At 50.2% G+C, this 20275-nt stretch overlaps 2 protein-coding genes across 2 annotated transcripts in view; one reads left to right on the top strand and one right to left on the bottom strand.

The window, feature by feature from the left end:
• ENPEP (glutamyl aminopeptidase) overlaps positions 1-20275 on the top strand; it is a 354204-nt gene that overhangs the window by 63105 nt on the left and 270824 nt on the right. The window contains exons 2-3 of the mRNA XM_086961606.1: positions 10219-10360; positions 13592-13723. Of these exons, the coding sequence (XP_086817732.1) occupies positions 10219-10360; positions 13592-13723 (274 nt within the window). The remainder of the gene's footprint in view (positions 1-10218; positions 10361-13591; positions 13724-20275) is intronic.
• LOC147727532 (uncharacterized) lies at positions 14870-19288 on the bottom strand. Its single transcript, XM_086962748.1, has 2 exons — positions 18997-19288; positions 14870-15483 (listed from the first exon to the last, which is right to left on the bottom strand). The coding sequence occupies exons 1-2, from the start codon at positions 19286-19288 to the stop codon at positions 14870-14872; spliced, it is 906 nt and encodes a 301-aa protein (XP_086818874.1).

Raw genomic sequence — 20275 nt, 5'->3', positions numbered from 1 at the left:
GGGTGTTGTTGCTAGGGTGCGTGCGCAAATGCTTAACTCATACCGCCTCCAAATTTAGCCTAGACTGCTCGCCCCACGTTACCTAGAGGGTGAGCGGGGGTTACCTTGGTGTGTGACTCCCTTGCCCTGACCTTAGGAATGGTGATCCCTGACTGACCTCGACGCGAGTCTTGGCCAGCCAGGGTCCCGTTTCTAACAATGACAAAAATTATAATTTTGGTGTGTGTATTAATAAGAAATATGTTCGATTATTTTAGTGGCTTTTTGACAAAACCAATAGGTGTGTCTTATGTTGAAGTGTAGACCCCCTGATAAAGCCAATAGAACTATCTTTTATGCTTTGGTTCTTTCACACTTTGACAGAACCAGCAGTTCTGCGCCACTTAAAATTAAATTTCTTTATATTGTTAGATTAAGTAAAATAAATTGTCAGAAAATAATTTTAAAAAAGCAAAGTTTAAAGTGACGTTGAAGTTAGGTATGGTAATAAGATCTTACTTTACACAAAAAAACATCAGAAATTCACTGATTAAAAAATCAGAGTTACGTTATAGTAAAAAAGTCAGCTGAAGCTCTGAAAACCACTGGAACTCACACCCTTGCCATGCACTGCTTATGAACTCTCATGTGACATCACTCATGACATGTACTACTACATCATTGATAAAATCAATGATGACATCTGACATCTCTTCATTGATGACGACAGTGCACGGCAAGATGCGCATTATAGTTAGTTCAGTTAACTATAACTTATGAATTTCAGTGTTTTTCAGACTTTAAAATGTGCCATTTTAAATTAAATTTTCACCTAACTATAATGTCACTTTAACCTTTGTCATTAGCAGTGAGTATGAATTAGTTTCAGTCGCAAAGTTCAGCCCATTCTTCACAATTATCGAGGTGTATGCCGATTTTAATTCTGGCATTTAGTATACACGTTTTGCATATTCGCCAAAAGTAATCATTTATGCAAAATGTCACTTCTCTTTAGAAGATGACTATTAAGCTTTTGTCATTTCTTCAGAGCATGGTCCGTTCTTGACCTTTTACTTCCTCACTACTTAGAGTGAGAATTTGTTGGAGTGTTATTGGTGTGACAAAGTATACATGCATATTCGCTTCTCTGAGGGGTAATTCAATTTTTTTTATTAAATCAGTAGTTTTTCTGCAAATAGCTCTGCTACACTACAGTGTCTTCTATACACGTTCGAAAAACTGTTAAATTCATATTTATAATGCATGAATACATTTATGTTCTGGTTTTTGGGTGCATAGTTTTTTAAAGCAATGAGTGGATTGTTGTACATAAATAAAATATGTTGTGGAAGTTGCAACAATCAGGGCTGGCTTTAGTGTTGGTGATGCCTGGTGAGACACCAGCCACGGCCTGTGGAGGGAGTTCCGGTGGGGCAGAAGGCGGGGTGGGGAGGGGCCGTGTGGGGGATGCTAAAAACCAGAATATGGATAATTGGAGGTAAGTAAACAATTTAATTAATAAAATGAATTTCGTAGCGTGCGCTTCATTGCATTTTGCGATGCAGGGCGCACTACGAAATTCGTTTTATTTACTGGTTCCAGTAAAGAAATGACAGACGGGGGAGATTTTGAAATAACTGCTGATGCGGGATCCTGTCTTAGATAAGGAGGGACGCATAACTGTCAACAATCCTCCGTGTATTACAAGAAGTGCGCACGTTTGCCAAGGAACCAGCACCGGTAGAGTCAGTTCATATGGCTGAGATACCCGCCACCCCCTCTCAACACAATCCCCAAAGGAGGGAAACAGGAAACAGTTCTTGAAGTTTTTGGAAGAGGGAGGGAGTGACCCTCCCGGCCGTATTTATTAAAACAAAATTAAAACATTAAATCAACAGTTTCATATTAATGTACAATTTCATTACCACATTGCGATGTTTGGCTAACCTTAACAGATTCTCTAATACAGAGGTTCTCCTAGCCGAACTAACATCCTACAAAACATTTACTTGAAATTTTGAAATTGTACATCCTAACGTTTAAGGGCCAACGGCAAGGTCGTAACCGGTGTCAAGATCCCTAACCAGAAATACCCCCCCCCACTTGTGAGGGGCGACAGCACTGAGGCGTACCTCAAGTGCAACTACCAATTTCCCTTGACTTGACGGGGGCACCAATAAAACTCGACGCCACTTAAAGGTCGTTCGAGGACTCGTGTGAGGTATCTAGAAGGTAGCGTAGACCCCCCCCCCAAACCCCGCACAACTTACCACATCTGCCGTCGCAGACGTCACTGGCCCCGGGAAATTCCCCAGGAGGGGGCTGTAACCCCTCCTACACAGGAAGGGGCCTTGACCGCCTTTCCTTTTCTTTCGGCGACCCATCCTTAGAAGGGACCGCCTCCCCGTTGAGGGGCCAATGGCCACCTCTCCCGAGCGCTCCCATCCGTGTTGGGTGACGCCCACTCATAGGGATCTTCCAATTAGTGCTCACCGATCATGACCTTACCGCCCGACCAAAATAAATACGACAATGCTAACTAACCTACTAAACTAAAAATACATTGGCTACTACGACCGTATTAAAAGCATGCTTATAAATGAACACTAAAGCCGAATTTCTTTAATCACAAAACATAAATGAAATAGACCATTCTTTATTACACACTCAAATTCAACACGATAATACCACAACCTGTAAACGAAATTAGAATTATCCATCAACTTTTATTCAAAACAACTGGCTGTCTTCAGGGGCTGGTGGGTGGGTCAAAATTGGCTCTTCGTTCCGTCTCGAGCTCACGTGCAGCGAGGAGGTGCAGCTTCAGAGCACAGGAACAAGAGGATGCCTTCTGGTCTTGCGTCCCCTTTTATCCGTCTTCAGGGCGGGCGTAAACCCGCCCCTGCCTGCCCCGAGGGCGTGGCCAGCCGCGTCAGTGTCTAGGCCAGCCCACTCTAGGGCGGGTAAAAGCGCGCCCCGGCTACGCCGCTTCGGGCATACCAGCCGAGACTCGCCTCCCGCCCAAGATGGCTTCCCGGGGGGATCGTGGTACTCTGCCATACGTTCGGGGGGACCGAGTGGTCGCCCCTTTCCATATGGCTGAGATACCCGCCACCCCCTCTCAACACAATCCCCAAAGGAGGGAAACAGGAAACAGTTCTTGAAGTTTTTGGAAGAGGGAGGGAGTGACCCTCCCGGCCGTATTTATTAAAACAAAATTAAAACATTAAATCAACAGTTTCATATTAATGTTCAATTTCATTACCACATTGCGATGTTTGGCTAACCTTAACAGATTCTCTAATACAGAGGTTCTCCTAGCCGAACTAACATCCTACAAAACATTTACTTGAAATTTTGAAATTGTACATCCTAACGTTTAAGGGCCAACGGCAAGGTCGTAACCGGTGTCAAGATCCCTAACCAGAAATACCCCCCCCCCACTTGTGAGGGGCGACAGCACTGAGGCGTACCTCAAGTGCAACTACCAATTTCCCTTGACTTGACGGGGGCACCAATAAAACTCGAAGCCACTTAAAGGTCGTTCGAGGACTCGTGTGAGGTATCTAGAAGGTAGCGTAGACCCCCCCCAAACCCCGCACAACTTACCACATCTGCCGTCGCAGACGTCACTGGCCCCGGGAAATTCCCCAGGAGGGGGCTGTAACCCCTCCTACACAGGAAGGGGCCTTGACCGCCTTTCCTTTTCTTTCGGCGACCCATCCTTAGAAGGGACCGCCTCCCCGTTGAGGGGCCAATGGCCACCTCTCCCGAGCGCTCCCATCCGTGTTGGGTGACGCCCACTCATAGGGATCTTCCAATTAGTGCTCACCGATCATGACCTTACCGCCACAGGCCGGATAGTTGACCGGCTATCCGGACCCCCCACAAAGCTCCTACCTAAAGGTCATGTTGTAACGTTTTTAACCATGCTAAGAAGTCCCCTATGAGTAACTCATTCCCCCCCCGAGACAAATGCACACCATCCCCCAAATACATACTGTCATCATTAATACAGCCATGCGAAATAGAATGCAATGTCCTGGAACGGAACAACCTACTCACTTTGTTATTAAGCTTTCTCACAGAGTGATTCAAAGCAGGAACAGAAATAGCCCCTCGCCACACCTTTCGTGGGATCATATGGGACCACGCAATTGTGCACCCCGGAACTCTCCTCGCCAACCAACTTACAGTGGAAAGCATTGCCTCCAGGAGAAGCCGTCTACCGGTGGTGACCAAATCATTGCCCCCTAGATGTACTATGACTATAGACGGCGGTGACCTCGTCCGCCCTAACAAACCCTCGAAAAATGCTTGAAACTGGTCAATACAGAGACCGCCTCTTCCGTAGAAGGACACACTGTACCCGTATTCCCCAGCTACGTGAATCATGTCACCTGCTTTGAATACGTCCGCGGCACGCCTCACGTATGAGTGGCCCACGACCCACACCTCCTTTTTCACAGCCGGTGATGTCTGACCGCTGGCCCGGTGTTGGGTCGACTGCATAGTCCGCCCCGCCTCGTAGGCTTGCGCAACTGAAAACCAAACAAAAACAAGAAGCGTGAGTACATCATTACAGCTTCACAACATGTGCAACCGCACATACCTCTTATAACACTTGGAGGACCAACGCCCCACTCGTTTCACTTGTTCAACATTAAGACCCCTAGCTGTAGCTTCTGTAGCAGCCCCTATCCGAAAGGAATGGGTCCCAAACTCGCCCGGGTTCAAGCCCGCAGCGGCAATTGACATCGCAAGCACCCGCTGAAACTGAAATTTCGTCAGTGGGGTGGCGTCCGCGTGTCTCAACAAGGTCCCCCCCCATGATGCCACCCTTCGTGCTAGGTAGTCTTCTAAACACTTTACCGGACACATGGAGGACCCGGGAATCCTGCGTATGATTATGCAGTCACCCATCCCACCTTGATCGGTCTTGGACCTGACAAAGGAGACAGTCATTGTCTCTCCTCTGATCCGAACGTGTTCCTGGCACAAACCCCCTGTCACATCCTGTTTGTTCCTTGCCACCAGTTCGCTTACCCGCATCGCCCCATGAAATGCCAGCGTAAAAGCGGCTCGGAACAACACCGTCTCAAACTGAGATGAACATGTGGCAGGGAGTGTGGCCAACAACTGGGCCAACCTATCCAAACCTATCGGGCGCCTCTCATCTACTCTGCGACCCTCAAGGCGTTGCCACCCACGCAGCGCTTTCTGTACAACGAAAGACGCTGTCGGGTCCTGGATACCATGAGCCCTGGCAACAAAGGAAATGGCAGCACGATGCCTCTGGGCCGTAGCCACCGATTTCCCAGCCCTACGTAAGGACATCAGAAAATTCACTACCCATTCCTCGTGGCCCCAAAGCCCCTCTCTATCAGTCCCCAAAAAGGCTAAATAGGACCAAAACGCCCCTTCATATGCCTTCCTCGTCCTTGGTGCTAGACTCTCTCCCACGAGGTGACGAAGTTCGGGGCACCGAGAGACCAGAGAGCTTCGGGAAAGGGTGCCGGCTCTGGGTCCGCTGTGGGAAGGAAACCCGAGACAGCCTGCATATGAAAACGAGACAGTGCATCAGCCGCCTGATTCATTACCCCCGGGACATGTTTTGCTCTGAATAGCACATTCAGTTGCATACACAGTAAAACAATTTCTTTGAGCAGTCTTAAAATCAGTTTACATCGTGCTGCCTGGCTATTGATGCACTCGACCACGGTCATATTGTCAGACCAAAATACCACAGAGTGATCTTTGAACCCTTCGGGCCAGGTTCTCAGGGCCACCAAAATTGGGAAAAGTTCCAGGAAAGCAATATTACTTGTCAGTCCATTGTCATGCCACCATGCCGGCCACCTTTGTGCCGACCATTTTGTGCCGAAGATGGCACCAAAACCTATGCTACCTGCCGAATCTGTCCATAGCCCCAGCTCTTCAGAGGACACGGCCGGTTTGTTCCAGACGACTCGACCATTAAAATCCGCCAGAAATGCTAACCAAATGCGCATGTCCTGGCGGACCTCAGCCGATAGTCTAGTGCGATGATGACCCTCCTTTAGGCCGACCATAGCTTGGGCAATTGAACGGGAAAAGGGGCGGGCCATCGGTATAACCCTCAGGGCAAAATTCAACTGTCCCACCAACTGCTGTAATTGATGCAGCGTAACTTTAGATCCATTTATACACATTTGCAGGGCTGCCCTGAACTTCCACACTTTGTCAGCTGGTAAACGAAAACAACCCTCACTGGAGTCTAACTCGATCCCCAGAAACTCGAGGCAAGTCGCAGGACCCACCGTCTTACCTGGTGCCAATGGCACACCAAACTGCTTCATTAACACACAAAATTCGGCCAAGGCCTGGCCACATTCGAGATCCCCGGCTGCCCCAAGGAACAGAAAATCATCAAGGTAATGCATTACATGTTGGAAACCCGTCCTCTTTGTGAAGACCCATTGTAGAAAACTACTGAATTTCTCGAAATAGGCACAAGATATAGAGCACCCCATCGGCATACACCTATCCATGCAATAATGACCCTGAAACATGAAACCCAGGAGACGCTGGTCGTCTGGGTGTACCGGGAGCAATCGGAACGCTGACTCGATATCTGACTTCGCCATCAGCGCCCCGGGCCCCAGGCGATTCAAAATGGCTACGGCCTCATCGAAGGATGCGTACCGCACCGAACACACTTCCGGGTCTATTGCATCGTTTACAGAAAGACCACGTGGAGCTGATAAATTATGAATCAGTCGGAACTCACCCGGGTCCTTCTTGGGGACCACCCCTAAAGGAGAACAAACAAAACTCTGCACCGGGGGTACACTAAACGGGCCGGCGACCCGACCTCGAGTAACCTCTTTCCGGATCTTATCCTGTACCACGGTCGTATGCTGCAGGACCGAAAGTTGATTTTTACACTTCTCCACACCCTGAAAGTCCCCTACTGGGATGCGGAAACCATACAAAAACCCGTTCCGCAGCACCCCAGCAGAAGTACGATCCGGGTATTCACTGAGCCAGGGAATCATCGCCAAGGTATCAATCGGGGTAGGTAAAGGCGCCCCTCGGACTATGTTAGACCTGTTTGGCGCCTCCTCTACCCCCGTTATCACCCGTTTTGGCTCTGCACGTGGACTCAGGGTGGGACGACCCGCACCCACTACATTCGTGTTTAAATTTACACGATCCCTGGGGCCTAGTACATTTACCTCTGTTGAAATTCCAGCAGAACCCCCTTTTCCCTGTATTGCCGGCAGGTCTCGAGTAATCGTCGGTACCCGTACCTGATCGAAAGGGCGTCCCCGCATATTGGCGGGAGGATTCGCCAACATTACTCCCTACCAATGGCATTTTCAACATACCTGTCTCCTTCATTTTATCCCATGTCAAAGAATCATAACAATCCCAGGTTAAGCTTTTATTATGCTCTTTAGCCTTTCTAAAAAGATTATCGTAGCAGAACCAATGGTTACCCTGGTGTGACGTCGAGTACCCCATGATTCGCGACTGATAGGTCGGCAACTCGGAAAGCAACTCGGGCCTACGTTCCCCCAAGATCGACGTAAAAATCCCCCATGCTTTGCCCCAATTGCCAATATTCTCATTCACTTTAAAGGCGGCCATTTTTGCGCGCCAAACACTCGGATGCATGAGGTCTTTCTGGCCCTTAACATGCTCCACCTCATAATGATCAACAAGCAACGAGAAGATGTTCACATATTCCCCCGCCCAAATCTTCTCTTTAATTGCCAAAGGCACATGTTGACCCAACCTTTCTCTACGAGAGGGTGCTGACTCATCCCTCGCAATCGGCAATGGCTGCTTACCTGCCCCGGATGCTGCCTCTGCGGTCGTAATCGTCCCTTGTGGCTTGTCAACTACTGCAGCCGGCGCGGACACCTTGGCTGCATCCCGTTTCTCGCGCAATTGCTTCATCAGCGCCTGCGCGTCGACAGCCGTGGCGCCCTCACTACTTTCGCCCAACCACGCTGCAAGTTGTGCTGCCAGCTCGGGCGGCATATCTTCATTGGACACCGGGGTGACCACCACGGGAATCGGATTCCCCTCCACGGGTACTGGGGTTGGCGCTTCGAGCGGGGTACAGGGAACCGGGACGTCTCCCCCAGCTGGTCCCCTCCTTGGCCTCTTGGCTCTCCCTCCTGGGGCTGCTCCAGCCGAAGGACGTTCCGGCCCCCCTTCCCCCTCTCTTTCCGCCACCCGCTTCTTCAGCTCGGTCATCTCCTTCATGAGGACCCGAAGCATCTGTTCAGTCGTCATTCTCTTTCCGCCTTTCTTGGGCATTTCTCCGACAGAGTATCTGTAAAACAAAAGAAAGATTACAATGCTCAAAATTGGCTCTTCGTTCCGTCTCGAGCTCACGTGCAGCGAGGAGGTGCAGCTTCAGAGCACAGGAACAAGAGGATGCCTTCTGGTCTTGCGTCCCCTTTTATCCGTCTTCAGGGCGGGCGTAAACCCGCCCCTGCCTGCCCCGAGGGCGTGGCCAGCCGCGTCAGTGTCTAGGCCAGCCCACTCTAGGGCGGGTAAAAGCGCGCCCCGGCTACGCCGCTTCGGGCATACCAGCCGAGACTCGCCTCCCGCCCAAGATGGCTTCCCGGGGGGATCGTGGTACTCTGCCATACGTTCGGGGGGACCGAGTGGTCGCCCCTTTCCATAATCCTCCTCGCTTTCCGTGGCTCGGGCAATGTTTTATTATGGCACTTGATGCCGGATAGCAACTAAGACGGCTGCTGCATGCTAATTAAGTGTGTACTAGGGATTGCCTCCACAGCCGCGTTAGGATAGTGGTGGAGAGCCTTTGACTTGCAAGTGGTGCTCAGTTGCTGAGCACATTTTGGATTGCAAAGAAGAATTGCAATAGCCATCATCTGGTTCACTCTGAGGCTGCTATCAGTGATCGAGATGTGTTATCAGTAGACTTCAGAAGCTTTCAACAGGCCCGGACTGGCCGTTGCGGGCACCGGGCAATCCCCCGGTGCGCCGCAAGGGTGGCTGTTAGGGTGAGTCAACGAGTTTATAGTACAGGGAAGGATGACGAGCAACTAGAGCCAGGATGGCAGCGAGGCGGATACTGGAGACATAAAATGGGGCCTCAGTCTGGTAGGTACAGATAACTGCCAACACGAAATGGCTTGCATAGTGTAAGTTTGGGGTGAGCAGCTAGGTCTCAGGCATTCCTGTGGACAGGCTTTGTGGGCTGATGATACCGTGGCGGTAAGTGAAGGCTCCCATGTGCGGTGGGCTTTGCAGTAGGAGCTACGGCAAGGATATGTGCCCTCAGGAAACTGCAATGGTGATCAGAATAGTGCTCACCAATAAAATGCTTCCGATAGCCGCCCTAGTCATCCTGTGACATCCCGGATGTGACACACAGCAGACAAGAATCCGAAAAGAGGAAAAGAGAAATATCGGACCAGGAGCACAGGGCATGGCTACGTGGCCTCACCTAGCCTTGGAAAGCCCCAGTCTTGGGGGTTGGGGGTTCAAGGCTTGAAGTAAGTGGAGGCAAATGTTTACTTGGGCACCAGAGGGCAGGCCCTTTTTTGTTGATTGTACAGTTTAATAGACACATAATCAGCCACATACAAACGCTCAACCGTATGTGTTAAGCTTTGTGTTCAAGCAGCCCCATAAAGTTAACTAAAACAGGAAAAACGATACATTGTTGCTTGGCTTCCATTATATATTTAGGGATACTCCATATTTTTACCGAAGCTTTGCTTTCAGAAACATTTGAATGCACTGTGAGAACCAATAACCTCGTTCCTCCCGCATCTCGTCTATACCTTCCTATCAGAGTTGAAAAATGCTGTCATCATTTGCAACACTGCCCATGCATTGCACATTTTTGTGCCAGAGAAGCGATGCGAATGCTTTCTGTCATTGATGTCATCACTCAGCTGAGTTTGCGATTGTTGGAATCTACAATAGAAATTCTTAACTCGTGCAATTCCAGAACAGATAATCGTGTTGCCACTTTGATTAAAGAAGGTGGCTTTAAACTTAATTTGTTTTCGCTCTGGCTTAAGCTTCTTTCCACGATAGAGTCTTTAACTGAGTGGGTGTCTCCATGTTTATTGTACTGTGTTCTTGTTTGCTATCACTCTAGTTTATTTGAAAGCTCTTACGTATATTTCACAGATCGTAGACCAGAAAGAGTCACTCTACACATGTGGCTGCCATTGCTAATGCTGCCTTCCATTCATTTCTAAGGAACATAGCCGCTACTGACCACGAGCCCACGGATGCAAGGAAGTCATTTCCCTGTTTTGACGAGCCTAACAAAAAGTCGACCTACAACATCACAATACTGCATGACAACTCCTACCACGCACTCTCGAACATGCCCGTGGAGGTAAGACTATGGTTAGAATCATTCTATGTTTGATTCCGCGTATAATTTTTAAGGCTCGTGCTGTGGTAGTGGTTCTGCATCCAAAATAACGTTTGTTATCAAACCTGGTATGTACGTCGGTTTACCATGCCTCTTGGGAAATGCAAAATAGATTCTCAACATGTCCCTTCCCACCACACACCTCTAAGTAAACAATGAGGACATCTGTCAAATGTAGCACTGTATAAATACAGCCTTAAAAATATATATAACTCAAAATTAATATTCAGAGTCATCAAGGGCTATGTTATGCGCTCATAATGTCCTATTGGGAGAGTATAGGTGCCTCGTTTATTTTTCACCTGTACTGTGGAAACTGGAATGTCCTAGCAATCTTTTCATGAACTAAAGAGTGAATTTCAGAATCTGAAGACATGTTTTTTTAATTTCACCACGTGGATACATCTGCCTTTGAGTGCATAGCATAGACATATGAGCGTCAACTCTATTCGTAGTCAAGGTAGACCTTATTACAAATGAACAAAAGTGTTAGCCTAGTAACATTTCTTGATTATTACTACTACGTTGTTTTGTGGAAAACAACTGGCATTACCACCACAAGTATCTCCAAAATTAACTGCCTCTTCATCTATATATGAAGTCATTTTCTTCCCTGATATCCACCTCCCTGTTAAGTTTGCCACTGTTTTGCCCTCGTTTCAAGGGTCTGCACCCGTACAGAAGTTAGATAGGCTACTCCAATAATGGACGCCCTTCTCCCTCCAACAGTTTTTGTTTATTTCGCCAGTAGCTAATTTGGGAGGCAAATTTGTATCACGTACATGGTCCAGAACCGTATACTGGAAGATACTTTGTACGTGTGATGTATGTCTACGTGTACACCAAAAAAAGAATAACATTGTTTTAAAAAATGAAGGCATTTTCTTAATTATTAATGTGGGTTAAGTGAGGCACAGTGATATGGTCTACAGTTGCAATATACCAGAAGAGGATGTGTTTTGAAAAGGGGTGTCCAGAAACTAGTCATCCTTCCTGTTGGGCACGCAGCAGCATCAACCCTCTCATTTACCTTAAGCCTGATTATGCCATCAGCTGTAACTAAAATATTCAAGTGTGTGTAGCATGGAAGAATTCTTAGTATTCCAAATACTGCAGCACACATCTGTACTATTTATTAAGGGTGCTTCATTCTGATGATGGCTCTTGCTCTTGCCACCATGCTTTGCCTAGTCTGTGGGACTGGAATGAAGCATATCATTAGGTTGGAAACCGTCCCACTATAAGGATCCTCCTTTTACCACTGGAAAAACTGTTGACCAGTAGAACCTAAACTGACAAAGGCAATAGTGTGGGTACTAAGCTTTACTAACTCAAACAGCACTAATTCAACGCAAGCATCACAAATACAATGCAGGCTTGCCTGACGCAAAGTGTAGGCGTGGGATGTGCAGCAGCAGGTCAAACGCCCCTGAACTACCAGAACAGCTGCAGCACTTGGAGCATCTGGATAGGTCCCTGTATGTACCCACCTAAATACATTTGCTGCAATTAGACAGCACCAGTTCATATTATGAATTCTCATAGTGGAACAGCTGAAAATGTGAAAATAATATTGGACACAGACTCAGCAAAATGGATGTAGGGATGCAGCGAGAGGTCATGTTACAATTGTACAGCGTGCATGTCACTTCCAATGCATCAGTGGAGTTTTGTTTATAGTTCTCAAGGGTTCATGTTTGAAATATTGTGCTAGATTTTGAGTGCTCTCCTGGACCAGTTCTCCTACCTATAGATAGCAACACTGCCATTTTAGAACCTAATCTACTGGTCACTCATATTCCTATTGGTAAATAAATCCCTGTCTGAAGTGTTCTGTCCTGTTTTCTGGCTTGGGTCTTGGTGGGTGGGGGGTGTGATTATCCCTGTAATATTGTTTACAACTCTGGAGGTGATCGGTTAGTCAGGAGTATTTTGCCACGTGCTGCATGCAATATTGTCTCGTGGTGAATGAATGCAAGGGGGCGGTGGATAGAACTGACTGATGACAGAGGGTGAGCGGGTGGAATGCAAACAGATGGATTATGGATGGTAAAGAGGAATTCATGGTGAATGGATTAGTAACGCCAACTAAATGATGGATGGAGGATGAATGTATATTTCAACAGTATTACCCCATCATTGCACACCCGAAGCACTTGATCAAAAATGTCAGAGAAAGTGTATTGTTTCATGAGCCAACGAATCAGAAAGCGTTAAGTGTAGGATAACGGGAAACATCCTTTACAACACAACGTTTACCACGCAGTGCCTTTACGACGCGACTTTTACAACGCAAACCATTACAACGCATTGCGCTGGGGGGCGCTCTAGGATAGGGAATAGGTTTAATTTAGTATCCAACACCTTCCCTACTATCCACGGGGACTGGAGTTGGAATAGTAAATTGAACTATTCACTATCCAGCGCCCCAAAGCACTATGCGTTGTAAAGGCATGCGTTGTAAAAACCGCGTTGTAAAGGCATGCATGGTAAAAGCATGTGTTGTAACGTCATACATCCAGGATAACTAATCATCGCCATAACTCTCTAGAGCCCTCAGATGTCAATACCCACAATCTGGGCCTCACTGCACATGAAAAAAAGCCCAATGTATATTGTTTAAATTACTTGGGGATCCATAGCTGTGCAGTGAGAGTGATGAGACTGGTGGAATGCAATAAACTGGACCAGAGTAGCAGTCTTCATCCAAGCTGCGGCTGCTGCATAACAAACCTGAGGTTTGGTGGTGAAGGGTCAGTCAAGTGGCATCCCCATGGAAAGTGCCTCTCAGGCATGGTCAGTGCTGTGTGGTCCAGTAAGCTTGTGTGTGGCACAATAACATCAGCTTGCAGATGCACTGCTGCCTGCTCATCGCGCCTTCTCCTTAGGGCTTCATCACTTTATAACCTCCTTCTCCAACCCCAGATTCTGTCACATAGATGATGGAGCACTTTGGGGGGCAACGATTTCAGCTATTCATGCGTGGAACAACTGCATAAAGAGGAACCATACGCCACCATAGCATAAATGTATATTAAATGCAAGGTAATGGATGCTCCTCTGGGGTAAATCCATTTCAAGCCACTGCAGTAGTTTTCCACTAGTTGCTCTCAAGTGCCATTACAGTGAAATGTAAAGCTTCAACCCCATGTTTCCCATGCAGCATCTCTAACGTATTTGTTGTCTCTGCAGAGCACTGTCGAAGTTCTCCGTGGGTGGAATAAAACAACCTTTCAACAATCTGTCCCGATGAGCACATATTTGGTGTGCTTTGCTGTGCATCAGTTTATACCCGAACTGAGGATGTCAAAAAGCGGGATTCCTGTAAGTGATGAGCTTTGTGTATAACCTTCTGTCGTTTCTGTCAATTAATAATGTGTGTACAGTGTACTTGACAAGAAAACAAAATGGCAGCTTTTCATTACGATGTCCAGCGTCCTTTTGACAAGTCTATCAGTGTGAAATGGCAATAACGAACTACAAAGAACAATTCAGTGTGGGGGTGCTTCACCCAACTAGCCAATCAACCAGAGTGTATCACGTTTGCATTAGCTTGTGACGAAAAACGGACTCACGGGACATGCTATTGAGTACATCAGAGATTGCTGCTATTTTAAATATATATCATCAGTACCTACACTGCATGATAAGTAAGCAGCTGTGAAGTCTCTTCACTGTACAGTGAGACATAGCTGTGAAGGCTTCAAGCGGCTGCACTCTGTAGCATCACAAGCGTACACTCATGTAATCCCATTTCAACGTTTTTGTGAGGATTCGAATTAACTTTTTCTTCAAATTCAAAACGGGCATTAGCAAATTTCCCATGAAGAAACCTCACATTTCATTGCTGTTTCTCTTACCTGCTAATTTGACTTTTTGGCCAAGGAAGACTAGAATGAGAAAGGCACCTTTCCCCATAGGTATTATTCGGTTCTCACCAAAACTTCAGTCATTTTACACATCTTTCATCCTCATTTCATACTGGCTTGTAATGGATTTGTACTCCTCGATTGACCATTTAGCATATTTTTAGCTATTTTTTTGTCAGCAATTTTGTTTGCTTAGGACAACATGGGCATTCGCGCAATAACCACTCCACGCATCAGTTTGCGTAAAAGGCCATTTATTAGGACAGGCATGACATTCACAATAACATAACATCATTAACTTAAACAATCCCCCCAACATCCTGCCTTTCAACCGTCATCCACTCACGTGCTCCACCAGCCACTCCCAAATCACACCACGACCTCTTTGCATCTCATTCACTTCCCCTTTTCACTTTCCAACTCCTCCGTCATTTCCATCCATCGCACTCCCATCTACCACTCTCTCCCATCCTGCACCTGTAACCCCCTCCCTGGAAGGGTGATTCTGCCCGTCATGGACTCCCCACCCCTCCCAGTTCTCGCCATCCAGGGAACCCCCGGAGGGCGGTTACCTGCTCCACCAAACGTGCACCTTTCGAACTCAGTCCCTCGTACACCAGATCAATTCATTCCACAAAAAGCTAATCAGATCCCGCAGCTCCATCAGGTAAAATGTGTTTCCCATGTGAGAAAGATGCACGCCGTCGTCTCTGAAAAGAAGTGGCTGTTCCAGCTGAAGCCCGACATGAGCCAGCACTTTGACACCCTGATCCGCACAAAAGAGTCTCATTGCCCTGTTCAATTTCCTGCGGGCCCTTTCAATGGCCGCAGGCTTGAGTGCACCCCTCCAGATGCTCCGTGGAACAAATTCAGTCCACACAATACAGGCGCCAGCCAGATTGCGTTTCATCACCTCCAAGTCCCTCTGCATCAAATGCAACAGTGACACCCCCGATTGCTTCACCAAGTCATTTTCCCCAAGGTGGACGATAAGCATGTCCGGGCAGCCCAGCTGCAACACTTTCCTTGTTAGCCACGGCAACAGTTCACCCCGTCGCATTCCACTCTTACCCCACCATTGTACTTCGTGATGGCTGCTCCTCAGGCCCAGGCTACGGCCGTACACCTGCCTGTCAGCGTATTTCGAAGCCCAGTGTACAAAAGAATGCCCAACAACCCAAGTGACCGTCTTGGCCCCCGGTCCACGAACACAACCTACGAAGAGAAAGAGATTAGTACCAAAGCATAACAAGAAAAACGCCAAGCAGCGCAGCCGTCCAAGCAGTGCGCCCTGCACCCTCACTTGTGCACATAGCGCTCACAGCACCGCGACCGCCAGCGACCGATCCTCCTGATCTCCTCCCACGATCAACCCAGGCCTGCCGCCGCAGTGGCTGCCCCAATCCGAAACAAATGCGTGCCAAAGCGAGCCGGATCCCTGCCCAGTCTCCTCAAAGCCATCCGCAAAACAGCCAACAACTGGAATGACGTCAAACGCTTCCGCGACCCGTGCACAAAAATTTCCCCCTCTGACCTCCGCACTTGACCACCAAAACTCAGCCACTCTCGCACCGGGCACACGCTCGCACACCCACTCTCCGACAACCCTACCCACTTGCCCAGCCCCAGCTGGTCTGTCTTGGAACCCCCCAACCAAATGCCCAATCGCGCCCCATCCACACGCACATCAGCAAATATCCGACCTGGCGCCCCACGGGTCCCCAGCAACTCTGACACACGAAATACTCCGAAAAACCTCCAGATCATTCACAGGCAAAACAGCGCCACCTTCTCCCCGTCATAACAACAGAAATGCAATTCCTTCAGAACCTTCTCCAACAAGTCAAACTTGACAGCCTCACGTGGCAACTCCCCCCCACCCAACTCCGCCCGCACCCGCCCCAACCCTTCAACATTCGACTCAGCAGATCCGATCTAGCCGGATCAAAACCTAAATACACCATGCTGTAGAAAGAAACTCCCGCCAACTTGCCAGCGATCGTCTTCTGCGACAACCCCCTATCCATGCAGTCCAACACAAAGCACACCACCCTTTGTTCACACACCTCTTTCTGCAACGTCCCCACATCCTTCCCCAAGCCCACAAAGTCCCCATACTCAGTCCAAGCCAATCTGTATGCCCGCCTAGTGGACTCCGCCAAAGACCTCTCAACCAAACCAACCACTCTCACTCCCTCCATGCCCAGATACCCTCCGGCACCTTGGTCTTGCAAGCCTCCGCTCCCGGCGCCAGCTCCCTGAAGCGCTGCCACTGCGAACGAGATAACGCAACCACAATTTCGTTGCTTGCGCCAGGCACATGTTGCGCGCGAAACAGCACATTGAAACGCTGACACAGCAGCATGAAACTTCGCAGCACTCGCAGGTCCCTTGCTTTCTGGTTGTTCACCAAGTCCACCACCGTCATGTTGTCCACATGAAACAACACCGACCTGTTCTTGAATTCTGGGCCCCACACCAGCAGTGCAACCAACAAGGGAAAAAACTCCAAAAACGCAATGCTCCTGCCCTGGCGCAGCCAGTGAGCCGGCCACTGCTCCGCACACCAGCGACCGTCCCAGAAGATCCCGAAACCTGCCGCTCCTGCCGCGTCTGAGTAGAGTTGAACCTGCCACACCATCCTGTCCCGCCTAAAATCCAAAGACACACCGTTGAAGTCTTCCAGGAATACCAGCCACACTCGCAAGTTGGACCGGACTCCCAGCGTGACCCTGACCCCGTGATGTGGGAGGGCCATGGCCGACATGGCCATGCCGAGCCGCTTACAAAACGTCCTCCCAGCCCTCACCACTCTGCAGGCAAAGTTCAACAATCCCAACAAACGCTGCACCGACCTCAAATCCAGCTTCCGAACCTCCAGCGCGCCTTTCAAAGCATCCTGCATCTCAGCCACCTTCGTCACTGGTAAACACGCCTGCCAAGTTACCAAATCCAATTCAATACCAAGGAATGTCAAGCAACAACTGGGCCCTTCCGTCTTCTCCGGTGCCAATGGCACCCCAAAATCCTGTGCCAACAACTGAAACTGCTGCTAAGCCGTTCCACATTCGCCAGAGCGCCCCGTGCCCACAAACAGAAAGTCATCCAAATAGTGAGACACCAGCCGGTGCCCACTGCGGTCCACAAAGGCCCACTGCAAAAAGGAGCTGAAAGTTTCGAAGAGCGCGCAGGAAATCGCACAACCCATCGGCAACACCATGTCCACAAAAATGGCCCCGTCAAACTGCATGCCCAACAAAGGAAAATCCACCGGATGAATGGGGAGAAGGCGAAAGGCCGACTTGATGTCACACTTGGACAACTCTGCCCCCCTCCCGCAGGACCTCACCAGACCTATGGCATCATCCACTGACGCATACAACACTCTGGAGTCCTCCTCTGCAATGAAATCATTCACTGACCCACCTTCCGGCCAAGACAAGTGATAAATCAATCTGAATTCCCCCTGCTCTTTCTTGGGCACCACCCCCAAAGGTGAGACAATGAGATCCAACATCGGCCAATCAGAAAAAGGACCCGCAATCCTGCCCTCCGAAACCTCCTTCTCCAGTTTACGCGCCACGACCTCCGGAAATTCCTTGGCGGACCGCAAATTCTCAGCCCAACGCCTCTCCCTGGACCCCTGATATCCAATCCGAAAACCTTCAACAAAACCCCAGTACAAACACAACGCCGCCTCCTTATCAGGGTACCGGGAGAGCCAAGGACCCATGGCCTCCACCTTAACTGGAGTATGGGCCCTTCGGCCCCGGCTGCCCCCTACCCTTGGCAAATTTCCACTGCTCTGACGGCGTAGCCAAGGTGAGGCACTGTGTGACTGGGTGACACCCCCCGCACTTCGAACACTCATGTTTAAATTTACAGGAGTGGCGGTTGCAGAAACCTTTATTGAACCCCCAGCAGGCCCCGAAAGCGACTGGCTTGTACTGTTGCCCTGCTGATCCAGACCACACAGCCTGGTTCCCTTGTCCACCTGCAGCTCCCTAGAGTGGGCGGGGTGCGGCTGAAAAGACCGATAAGTGACCGGAAGACCACTGGCCGTATGCGTAGACGCCGCCGCCTGCGTCGAAGACATCCACTGAATCCAAAGTTGCTGATCTACGTCCCCCCATGGTTTGTCGGGATTAACACTGACCCTGGCCCTAAACTCCTCGTCGTAGCTCAACCATGCAAAGCCCCAGAAATGAAGCTGCGCCTTCCTGATCACATCGATATACTTGAACAATGCAATAGCCCGATCCCCAAACTTCTCACAATAAATACTCGCATAAATCAAGAAGGCTGACGCCCAATTCTCCATCGTGACCGGCACCCTCGGCCTCCTGGTCAATTCTCACTCCTCCTCTTTAGACCCCTCCTTCACCTGAATCTCCCTATGCAAGAGCTTAAACACATCAACATATTCATGTCTCCAGATCCTCGCCTTCGTTTTGTCCGACAAATGTGACCCCAGAGGCATCGCCAGCCCCATGTACGGCAATTTCTTCTGAAGCTTCTCAACCCCTTCATCCTTCCCCTCCAAGTCCTCCGCCTTGTCAGTCTGCGCGCTGGCCGTCGCAACCTGCTTACCCTCATCAGCCTTCACAGGCACCACCCCACCTGGGGTCACAGACCGCACAGACCCATCCCCCACCCCCACCAACCGGCAGGGCTTTTTCCTTTCCCCTCTCCCCCCTTCCATCCAGGCGTCCTACCAAGCGCCCTCACCTGACAAAGTTGCAGGAGCGTCCCTCTCCTGTCGCCGTGCGTCCCCCGGCTTCGACATCCCTCTGCTGGCCCGACTGGCGCCGTCCCGGGCCTCCTGGAAAGCACCAACCCTGGCCGCTGCCACCCTAGCCTTGCACACACTTTCAGGTTCACGCAACTCACCCTCTTCCAAATCATCCTCCTCATCCTCATAGTCTAACCACTCATCCTGCACATCCAGCGGCACCACTTCAGTCACAACTCTCTTTGCACCCTTCCCTTTCACTCCAGGCGTAAATTCACACTCCAACATCGCCGGTGCCCGCTCCCTCGTTGGAGGGCAGGCTGCTGCGGACCCCCCTGCTTCTTCGTCCCGGCATTTGGAGGCCGTTTTGCGCCCCGCCGGCCCACCCCGGCCTCTGCCAGCTGCCCCTGCTGGCCTGTTCCCCCCCCCCCCCCCCCCCCGAGCCGTATGCGCTCGGGAAGGCCCCGGTGCCACCAGGTCACTGATCCATCAAGGCAGTCCCTGAACCTTCCACCCAGACCCACTGCCCTTGGGCCCCTGGGGCTCCCTTTCCTCGACCCCCAGCCGGCCCCCGACCACGTGCAGGTGCCTGGGCCCCATCGCCCTTGGACACCCCACCCGCCTTCGCCTCCCTGGCGTCACATAAGCGCTGCCACTCCGTCTCGTATTCCGCAATAACGTGGCGCTGGTCGCGGGCCCTCTCCTCCTCAATCATGTGGGCCCACCTGTTGAACATGGAAGACTGCCCTGGCTCCCCCAGGCCTCCCTTCCCAGGCACGGGTGCTGCAGCACTCCCCGCCGCCTGCCCTGCTCCCACCTGCTGCTGCGCCTTCAGAGGGCCTTTGCCCTTGGAACCCTGGGGCCTCACAACCCCTTTCCAGCCCCCCGAAAGGTCGACCGGCTGCTCAAGGATGGCGAACCCCTCCTCTCCCCCGGACTCCTCCCCGGACAGCGTGAGGGCAAACTCCTCTCCAGCCGCCACCTCCCAATCATCCAAGTCCTCCCTCCCACTGCCTTCACTGCTCTCGTCATACCCTACCAACTGACCCAAGCTCTTAGACAACCTGGCCTGTGACGCCAGCGAAGCCTGGCCCTGCCCGGGCTCCCCAACTGCAAGCTTGGGGCCCATGAACCCTTCCCCTCCGGACCCTTCCTCCTCCTCCGGGACCACCTCCCCTGACCCCACCCTGGCAGGGAGGCTCAGCCGCCTCTCCCGTTTCTTGGGTGCTTCCTGCTGTTTCCTCCCCTTCCCTTTCTTGGGCCCCCCTCACGAGC

The sequence above is a fragment of the Lissotriton vulgaris genome, chromosome 3_1, assembly GCF_964263255.1.
Source record: "Lissotriton vulgaris chromosome 3_1, aLisVul1.2, whole genome shotgun sequence".
Classification (NCBI taxonomy): Eukaryota; Metazoa; Chordata; class Amphibia; order Caudata; family Salamandridae; genus Lissotriton; species Lissotriton vulgaris.
Note: the sequence above shows the minus strand (reverse complement) of the source record. Positions and strands in the feature narration are given on the sequence as shown.